At 42.5% G+C, this 10,192-nt stretch overlaps 1 protein-coding gene across 2 annotated transcripts; it reads left to right on the top strand.

Annotated features, from left to right (window-relative positions):
• The first annotated feature begins 506 nt into the window (after positions 1-506).
• On the top strand, positions 507-9,971 carry racgap1 (Rac GTPase activating protein 1). 2 transcript variants are annotated; one of them, XM_035160313.2, is made up of 17 exons: positions 507-661; positions 1,615-1,720; positions 1,830-2,032; positions 2,134-2,276; positions 3,181-3,250; positions 3,360-3,413; positions 3,530-3,607; positions 3,833-3,950; positions 4,410-4,552; positions 4,899-5,063; positions 5,169-5,264; positions 5,987-6,185; positions 6,469-6,574; positions 6,931-7,063; positions 8,125-8,251; positions 8,347-8,446; positions 8,971-9,971. In XM_035160313.2, exons 2-17 carry the CDS (start codon positions 1,636-1,638, stop codon positions 9,044-9,046), a joined length of 1,896 nt encoding a protein of 631 aa, XP_035016204.1. In that variant the 5' UTR covers positions 507-661; positions 1,615-1,635; the 3' UTR covers positions 9,047-9,971. The 2 variants fall into 2 exon arrangements, with proteins under 2 accessions (XP_035016204.1, XP_035016203.1); XM_035160312.2 differs by having other exon boundaries at positions 507-666.
• Positions 9,972-10,192: the final 221 nt, after the last annotated feature.

The raw sequence follows: 10,192 nt of genomic DNA, 5'->3' as shown, positions 1-10,192 counted from the left end.
CTCTTGTGAACTGATATTGAGTTTCCTCTCAGACCATTTGCTTTAATGGATTCGATATAAAACATAAAAATGATAACTTAAAGTAAAGAGATTACTTCCATTAAGAGGTGTGGTGCAGAGTTATTTCAAATTTGTGATCTTCATGTGTTTTTAACCTTAATTCACTCCAAGAAAAAAACAAACGTTATTTCGCGCGTACTTTCTTTACTTTGAAAGTTTTAGACCGGAAGTTTGTTGTTTGCCTCCCTTGATTCTCCACGTTTCTGTTTCTTAAACGTCACAAACACAGAACATCCGCGTCCCAGGAGCATTATTACATTAGATCTTTTCCAAACGGACATTTCTCATGATCTCTTTCACTAGTTTCTGTTTGTTATTGATCCCGAAGAGCGACCAGACAAAAAACGACGCGTTCGGCTTTATTCTGAAACGTCCCAATCGGAAGTCGTCTCTCTTCCCCCTTGACGCCGGCGCAACGCTCGTCGCTGATTGGCTGCCGGCTCCATTTGAAATTACAACGCGCTGGAGGAAGCGGCGGCGGCGGAAGGGACGAGAGATTCGGCGAGTTTGTGTCTTTAAAAAAGAAAAAGGAAAAAGGTGGAAACATCTTCACCGACACAACGGACACGGCTCCCACGGTTCCTGCGTCGCTCCACAGCGGGTAAGGTGGGTCATCGATGCCGGATGTTGTTTGCTAACGCGGGCTAACGGGGACCCGGGTCAACGGCGGCTAACAACCGCCGCATTGTTTTCCTGCGGTTCTGTGAATGAACGTGTTTCACTGCAGCTTCAGGGCAGAAAGTGAAGAAACTCATTCAAACACATGGGAAGAATCAACGATATGTAAATATTTTTGGTGTAACGTGAGTGTTTTTATTCGCCATTGAACTTGAGGATAATTTCTTAACATTTAATTAAGGGAAGTCTTCAGTTTGAAAAACAGCCACACACACACACACACACACACACACATCACCTTCACTGTGCTCTAATACTACTTATATCTTATTAATCTGTTAATATAATTCAATGTAACGTCAGTAAACAGAATTAATCAAATCCATACGTGTAAGAACTCGTCTCCAGATGTTGATCAAAAACATGTTGGGACAACTTAGTTTGATTCTCTGCCCATATGATCCACAAAGATATGGATTACTTTACATTCTTTGTTCTCATAAATGTCATAATCCTTTTTTAGTTATTGTTGATATTGGTGCTTTTGTAGGGTTTTTGCTGTGTGTGTTTTATTATGAGGAACTCTTCTAGTTTCGATGCCGGTCAGGATTCACAGCTGAAAACGTTTTTATGCTGTTGTATTTTCAGTTAAATCTTGAAATCTGCCACAGGTCTATGGATTTAGATCTTCAGTGTCCCGTGTCTCTTCGTGTAATCCCACAGACGTCAGGGCTCTGCAGGGGTCAAACCATCTGCTGCACATGACTCCTCGTTCCTTTGGCTGCTGAATGTCTTTATAACTCCCTGTTTCTGATGCCTTACTGATTGTATTGCAGGACGTATAAGAATATGAACCTCTAAACTTGCCCAGTGCTTTATTTAAACCCACAATCCTTGTTTTTCGATGTATTTATCTTCCAATGCGTCTGTTTCAAGGGTCCTGACTTATTAGACATCATGGAGACTGCTGTGATAAGCCTGCAAAGCTTATACGATAACCTGAGGACGCAAGTTGACCTCCTCAATGACAACATTGAACCCAGTAAGTAGTGCGTGGTTGTTAGTTTTATCTTTACCGTCAATCATTTGACACAACTGCGACAGATCCCAGACACTTTTACCATGTGCATCTCTTCCCCCCCCCCACCCAGACTTCATTCAGATGGCACAAAACTTTGATGACTGCCGTCGCAGATGGCAGAGGGCCGAGCAGGATCTGGGGTCTTGCAAAGAGATTCTCACCAAAACCGAGACGGAGAGGGGATCCCTGGAGGTCAAACTGAAACATGCCCGCAACCAAGTGGATGTGGAGATCCGGCGCAGACAAAAGGCTGAGGCTGACTGCGAGAAGCTGGTATGTTGAGTCAAATGGTGACCACTGTTTACTGATGTGTTCATCTGCCTGGTCCATGTAGTTTCTTATATATGTGCACTGCTTGTATTTCTATAATACAGGACCGTCAAATTCTGTTGATTCGTGACCTGCTGACCAGCGAAGGATCCAGCAACAGCATCCAGCTGAGTGCAGAGCAGCGCTCGGCCCTGGCCTTCCTGAACCCAAACTCTCAGGCAGCAGCCACTCTGAATACCAGCCGAAGGTAAGAACTCACAAATACACAGCAGCTGTGTCCCAGTCCAGGGGGACGCCTCCTCTGGACTGTGTAGACCATGACGGCTGATCCGAAATGAGACGGTCTGGACAATGAACAATTTCTGGATTGGCGTCACCAGCTTGTTCCACCGTCACTTAGCAACATAGCTGCATTTGGACATGATGAGAAAGTTTTAACGTCCCCTGGTTTTTGTTGTTTGAGTAAACGCCTGATACTTGCATTTAAAAGTGTAAGCATCGGACGCCATTTATCTTGTTGCCTCCAGTTTATCACCAAAGCACAATGCATCCTGGGATGGGTTGGCCTGAGAAGGATCCACCTATTGGAGCCCTAGTTGCTCTGGGATGGAAGGACCATTTCTTCAGCTGCTTTTAAATGAGCACTGGGAATGTATAGTGGTGCCACTCAGACACATTCAGAAGGATGTGGCCCCTGAATGGAGCCAAAGCTAAAGTATTAGTTCCCACAGCATTCACTTCCTGTTTCATGAAGAGCGTCTGTGTTATTTTTTATCATCGCGCCTCATCAGTGGTGTCTCGGCAAGTTTAGAAACATATAGAGTCCAGTATTCCCTGTGGTTTAGCTTGCGGGGGGGTTCATTTGCGTGTGAGACCATCTGACACTTAAGACCCCGAGGCAGTACAGGGTTGTATTCACAAACCTACTTCAAAGTGGGAAACTTATTTCCTACTATCATCCATCACATGAATGTAGTCTGTCACACTTTCAGATCACTGTAGTCTTTCAGCTGCATTTCTATTCAAGTATCATTAGAGGATGTAGTTGTGTGTAAAACAATTTGCAATACATTTTTGTGTGGTGGCCAATATATTAAAAAAAAACTAAATGAGTGAATCCCTACTGAACACATTTCTGTTTCTTCTTACAGACTGAAAACGATAGACGAGTCCGCCTCCATCTTGTCAGATATCAGTTATGACAAAACGGATGATTCTCTTGTAAGTACCTTTCTGTTCAGCATCGTTTAGACTTAAAGTAACTGATGTACAGTGGAAATAAACTCCTGTGATTCTGAAGTCTGATTCGGATGTGCTCGATTTGTGACAGGACTGGGACTCGTCCAACGTGAGGACGGTGCGTCTCAAGAAACGAGAAAAAAGGGTAAGTTAAGTCCCTGTGAACTTTGTCTTTTTAAAATTCAGGGTTTTGGAAGCACGGCTTCCTGTTCACTGCAGGTCTAGATTTATTGATGTCGTGTCTCCTCCCTTTTATTTCAGCGCTCTTCCAGAAACCGTGTGGATGGTCCTCCACTTGCCTCCAAACGGAGTCGATCAACAGGCAAAACTGCGGAGAGGGTAGGGTCCCTGCTCCAGTCTGGATAGCATTCATTTTTTATGACTCAGAAGATATGTGATGCTATTACAGATTAAACAAGCACTTAAAGACTATGGAGTTAAAATATGGCAAATATTTAAAGCTAATTGGTTGCTCTTAAAATGCACATGTGGCCTTAACACATGTAACATTTTGTATGAGGTTATTTTTTACAGTTTATGTATTTATTATTTGTTTTGTGACAGGGAAATGAGACTCTGGTTACAATGACCACAGTGACTGTCCCTGCTGATGGGGGACCTGTTGAGGCCATTTCTACCATTGAAACTCTTCCTTACTGGACTCGCAGCAGGAGAAGGACTGGTAAGATATTTATTATGATTTAAAAATGTGTCCCTGGGCACTTTTAATACATATAATAACCAAACTAATGTTAATCTGCTCGAATGATCTAATTCATTCTCATCAATCCAACTCTGTTCTTGAGACGAAATTGAAAAATCAATTTAGGGCAATGTATTACTTTTTTGCAGTTAAAGTCCATTGTGAAATTCTTGCCCCACATTATATTGTTGATCTTAGATGTAATTCATTGAAAACATGCTTTTATTTTGAAGTAAAGTCAACATGATATATTTTGGAGCTATTTTGAAAAGAACAGTTTAAGTCAAATTGTGCAAACTGTGCTTATTTGTGTATTATTTCTAAATGCTCTCATTATTTTTTATATATGTCTGAATACAGCAGCAATGATTCGACTTAACTGCAGACTGGTGGTGGAATGTAACTCCAGGTATTGTTTTGCCATCTCTTCCTGTTCAGCTGCCATGGAGTGGGACTCTGAAACTGTCCCGTCTGTGGATGTCTTCAAACAGCCGAGCGTCCCTGAGGTGGAGCAAAAACACGCGCCCAGCACTCCTCAGAGCACCGGGGGTGTCCGTCTCCACGAGTTTGTCTCCAAAACTGTAAGAGTGCCAAGTGTGTGAGAAAACTGCAGAGTGAATGAATCTGACTTTTAGGGTTTAATGATGGTTCTGCCAATAAGTTTGATCAAACCTGGCACTGGATCTAATGGGTTTGTCAATCATCTATTTCCAGAATTTTAAATGATAGTTTCTTTGCCAAAGTATATCTATTGTTGTCTGTACGGAGCAGCTTTGGCACCAGTGTTTAACGATTTAAAAACTTCTGCTCGTCCCAATGTGTGCAGCTCTGTTTGTGCAGGGCTTAAAAAAAAGAGGCGTAATTTAGGGGTTTTTTTCTGACGCCGTCGACGGACAATCTTTACCAGCCTCTCAACTCCTGTCTTAGGTCATTAAGCCCGAGTCCTGCGTCCCGTGTGGAAAGAGGATCAAGTTCGGCAAGATCTCACTGAAGTGCCGCGACTGCCGGGTCGTCTCCCACCCCGAGTGTCGCCAGCGTTGCCCCCTGCCTTGCATCCCCACTCTGGCTGGCACCCCGGTCAAGATCGGGGAGGTGTGTGAGAACTTTTGTTTTCCCCCCCAATGACTTATTTCTCTCTTGATGTGCACACACATGTGAAAGTTCCAACACTTGACCCCATTTCTGCTCCATTCCCAGGGCGTGCTCGCAGACTACGTCCCCAACACATCACCCAAGATCCCTCCTCTCGTGGTCCACTGCATCAGTGAGATAGAGCAAAGAGGCCTGCATGAGGTTAGTGGCGTTTTCATGTCCCGGTGACACGCAGAAGTCTGAAGGATGGCGATGCTTCTCATCCCAGTCGTTATTCTTTATGTGGTCCCCATAAACGGAGACAGAGCTGTGACTGGGATTTTACAATCTGTTCCTGGGAGATTAAATTTGTAATTGGGCTGTGGAAAGCCTCCAAATCTGATAAACCGTCGTGCTGCTCGTCTCCTCTTTCTGAGGTTTTATGTTTTCATCCCGTCCTGATTTCTCCCTTTCACCCTGTGAATGGTCAACACTGCAAATGTTGACTTACAAATGTTGTTGTTTGCACCATTTAGTGATGTGGTTATTAGGCTTAAGCTCCACTGACAAATCATTTAATTGATAGTTGAAATGATTCAGGAAATGTGATGCTTTTGCTAATCATGTTATTTTGGTACCCTGTTAGAATAAAACCGCCAGATGAACAACGCATCGAAGGTTCTGGGGACTTTGAGTTTTTTGTTCAGAATCATAATTATAATAATTAATAATAAGCTGAATATCTGTAGCTTCTTGAATGGGGATAGGGCAGAATTACCTTGGACTGTGGAAAACTGGTGTTTTTGTCACTATTTCTCTCAGATTTAATAATAACCAGCAGATTTATCCTGATTTCTGCATCATCGTTAGTGGTAGCCATAGTTCGGGGTTAAGTTCAGTCAAGAAAATGAAAAGTACATAATCGTATATTTCTTCCCCCTCAGGCTGGACTGTATCGTCTGTCCGGTGCCGATCGCACAGTGAAGGAGCTGAAGGAGAAGTTTCTCCGCAGCAGAACCGTTCCCGTGCTGAGCAAGGTGGACGACATCCACGCCGTCACCTGCCTCCTCAAGGACTTCCTGAGGAACCTGAAGGAGCCTCTCCTCACCTTCCGCTTGAACCGCACCTTCATGGAGGCAGCCGGTATGTGTGTGTGTGTTAGAAACGATGCTGGTCCTCGGGCAAAAGCACTGGTACACTAAGTAAAAGCTGTTTATAAATAACTGCAGCTTTGTGTAACTCGTGAATGGACAACGGAACTGTACCCGACAGACCCATTCAATTCAGGTTTCATAAGTGTTTCTACTTTGTTCAGAAGGAAAGGCAAAAACCTTCTTCCTTTTTTTTTTTTTTTCAAGTTGTTGAATCCACAACCTCCAGTTTCTTGTCCTCTGCTGACAAAATACTTCTCTCTTTTCTTCCTCAGAGGTTTCAGATGACGACAACAGCATCGCTCTGATGTACCAAACCATTAGCGACCTGCCAAAGCCCAACAGAGACACGCTGGCTTTCTTAGCCCTTCACCTTCAGAGGTTGGCAGCTACTCTCCTCTGAATAACACAAGAAAACAGTGAACAAACCTACGAATGTCTCAGTGCAGCCGGTTAGAAAAGATTCAGCCTGCTCTGAATTTGGATTTACTGATTCATTTAATGCTCTAGTCTCCCTGTAACCACACTTTGATTTAGCTCAAGCCTCTAAGTAGATTTGTTTAATTACTTTTGGCAAAAATGTGATCAGAGTTTTATTAACAGCTCACTTGTATCTAAATGGACTGAGAAACTTTGTACTTTTCCTAGAAATGAATGTATCTTTATTAACCATAAGTCGTTGTGGCCATTTGATTTGATTTAATAGACGTGTTTTGAATTTAATAAAATCCTTTCAGAGTCGCTGACAGTTTGGACACTAAGATGGACGTCAGTAACCTGGCTCGAGTTTTTGGACCAACTATCGTGGGTCATGCAGTTGCCAATCCAGATCCTATGACAATCCTGCAGGACACGAAGCGCCAGCCAAGGGTAGGTCACAACAACATGTCAAGTCTCGTGTACAGTGTATACTGTTTCTTCAGGCGTTACTCGTACAAAAAAGTATTTAGAAAATTCAAAAGGTTATAAAAAGGATAGTCGCCGCCTTCAGCTCTAGCAGCAGTTTCTCAGACCCAAACAAATGCTTGGTTGGTCTCCCCGACCCCGTTTGTTCATGTTCTCATTATGTTGTTGCAAAGCCCATTAAAATGGCTCCAAACACACAACCAGAAGCACAAATGAATAAAGTTACACTGTACAGCTGCCTGCTGGGCTCGTTGGGTCTCCTGTTCGTGTCGGAGAATTCACACGAGATGTTTCATTTGGAGAAAAGAAAATGTGTTTTTCGAACTTGCAGCCTCCAGCGCAGCACACTTAGCTGGACTTTATAGTGGCCAGCGGCTAGTTACCATGGCTGGCACCATTACCATTGCTTTGCCCAGTGTAGCCCATAATGACTATTGAAATAAGGGTGAGCTGCTGGGTTCCTGATTTATTTCTTTTGTCTGTTTCACCACAGTGAAATCCAGCCCAATCTTTTCCCAGTGATGTTTTCTTTTTATTTGAACAAACCAATGTAAACAGAGAGGCTGATCTGAGATTAGATTTCAAGCAATAACACTTGATTGCATTCAATGACCGTTTCCTGAGTACCTTGTGCTCGTGGAGTCAATCTGCATCCAAGCACAGGAATGAATTAAAACTAATAGAGATGGATCGTAACCTGACAATCTAAGAAATGATATTTAATTTTCTTTTACTCCACAAGGTTATCACGAGGAAAGCGGGTCTCAAATTAGATGTGAGGTTTTAATATTTAAAACGATTGTGTTGAGATCACAATAAGTAGTAGAAACATTTAGATTGAGACTGAACTCTATATAATTATAACACTCAGAGAAAATCATCACAATACACAGTTTTTCTTTTATGTGTAATTCCTCTCCGTCTTGCTCGAGGCATCTTCCTCACCAGTGATGCACTTTTGAAAGGGGATGAGGCAACAGGCTGAAATAACACTGATCTTTTTTCCACGCACCCTCCCCGTTCAGGTCGTGGAGCGGCTGTTGACTCTGCCGGTGGAATACTGGGCCCCCTTTGTCAACGTGGGAAACGAGCAGCCGAACCTGGACCACCTGATCATCGAGAATGCAAACTGCTACGCCACCCCCGAGAGAGGTAAACCTTTTGGGTGTTGTTCTTCAGAGTTGGTGCGAGTGTGGACGCTGTTATTTGGAAGCTGTCATCTCACCCTGATGTATTTGCCGTTGCAGTGAGCATGCTGGGTCCTCTGACCACGCCGGAGCACCAGCTCAATAAAACCCCGTCCTCCAGCTCCTTGTCTCAGCGCATGAAGTCCTCTCTGACTCCCAGGTAAACACACCAGCAGAGTCCCCCCCCCCTCGGCTTCAACACTGTTTCTACAATCAATGATCTAATGATTAACTGGCTTAGGAATGACTGCCATATACTACTGAGTACTATTAAGAAATAATTAAATTAAGACGTGGAGTATTCTGACATTAGTCGCATTATGTCGTCATGTATATGTCTTAATCACACTATAAAGTCCTATGGAGTTTTTCACAGCATTTTGTGACATACGACAGTTATAATGTCAATGAATTCCATGGGTGTAAACAAGATGGAAAGATAAGAGGAGCTGTGGTTTATGGTAGCATCGTAAATTGAACTGTCTCAGGTTGATGTTTTAAAACTGGCAGCATAACGTCAGTAGCAGTGGACGTAATGACACGAGGAGTCATATTCAAACTATGCCCTGTAACATGTAGACAGAAATATATTCTATTAAACTGGTTCAGAAAAAGATTGGAATATTTCTGTCCATGTTAATGTATTCAATCATTAATTGTTGAAATGTTCTCTCCTCGTTGCAGATTTGGGAGCAAGAGCAAATCGGCTGTTGGATTCGGTCGCCAAGGAAAATTCTTTGCATCGCCGCTCCTCAAATAGAGCAGCTACATAAAACCTTTTATTCATGCAGCAATATTGAATAACTCATAGCCAGGTACTGCTTTATTAACCGCTATAGTTGCCTCCGTGTTAGTCTTTCTCTTTATACTTATAATCATTTTTAAAGGTTCACAATGTTAAGAGTATTTTGATAATTTTACATGTTTTTTTTACAAAATAGGTTTTCCCATCTATGCACACTTGTGACTTTAGAGAATGCTTTTGCAAAAATGTTTAACGTGACTTTCTCATGTCCCATCTTAACGCATGTGGATGTTCTATATATATATATATATTTGCTCTTTTTAAGAGGTGTGCTCATAGATGACGATGTGTACTGTACCTGCAGTTTTGTTGTGACGTGCTTCTCAAACCTAAATCATTTCTCTTGAGCTCTTCGGCTCATGTGTCACTCAGAGGTTGAAGAGCTCATTTGTAGGCATTTCATTCTAGGTTTGTTATTTTGATGTTTGTATTTTATTTCTGTTTCTATCCAGTTTTAGTTGTCTTCACCCCCCCACCCCCCCTCCCAGTAATTTGTACTGTAAATATTCGTAATTTAAGTACAAACACTAAGTGCAAGAGCTGAGTGGGAATATCTTGCTCGTCGTTTCCAACTAGGGGAGAAAGTAAAAGAAGTTGCTGTCACAGTTTTACAGTGTATTTTGCACTGCTGGTGAACATCAGGAACATTGTTCACTTGTTTATGTCTCGAGCTGTAAACTCTGTCAGGTCCTTTTAGCTCCTCCGGATATTTAAAGCTCAGTGTATTGTTTGTACCATGGGAGGTTTCTAATGAACTGTTCAGTGCAAAAGGCCATTACTTTGTAAGATTAGCCAGTTAAGTTACTGTGGCATTATTTGATTAACTACCAGCACAGATTTTGTACTCTTGTTCACTTATAAAATACATTTACAACATTTACACAAATGTCTGCTGGTCTTTCTGTTGGAGTCTCTGTGTTGTTTCCATCTCTCTCTGTGTGGCTCACTGCCCTGAGTCAGCAGGAGATTCAGATGCTACACAAACGTCAAGGTTCTGTAGAGTGAGGCTCCACTTTGACCTCATCACAGCATGTTTGTAATATATAAACTTAAAATGGCACAGATGTAGATCTAGAGGTAAGTTGTCAAAGGAAACTAGAT

The sequence above is a fragment of the Hippoglossus stenolepis genome, chromosome 6 (genome assembly GCF_022539355.2).
Source record: "Hippoglossus stenolepis isolate QCI-W04-F060 chromosome 6, HSTE1.2, whole genome shotgun sequence".
NCBI classification, from domain to species: Eukaryota; Metazoa; Chordata; class Actinopteri; order Pleuronectiformes; family Pleuronectidae; genus Hippoglossus; species Hippoglossus stenolepis.
The sequence above is the reverse complement of the archived record's forward strand: the minus strand, read 5'-3'. Positions and strand labels throughout refer to the sequence as shown.

Excerpts from the sequence above, each read along its gene's own strand:
- racgap1 (XM_035160313.2), top strand. The coding sequence starts at position 1,636 with ATGGAGACTGCTGTGATAAGCCTGCAAAGCTTATACGATAACCTGAGG. Across the intron at positions 2,277-3,180 it reads ACTCTGAATACCAGCCGAAG|ACTGAAAACGATAGACGAGT; the intron begins GTAAGAACTCAC and ends TTCTTCTTACAG. Across the intron at positions 7,064-8,124 it reads ACACGAAGCGCCAGCCAAGG|GTCGTGGAGCGGCTGTTGAC; the intron begins GTAGGTCACAAC and ends CTCCCCGTTCAG.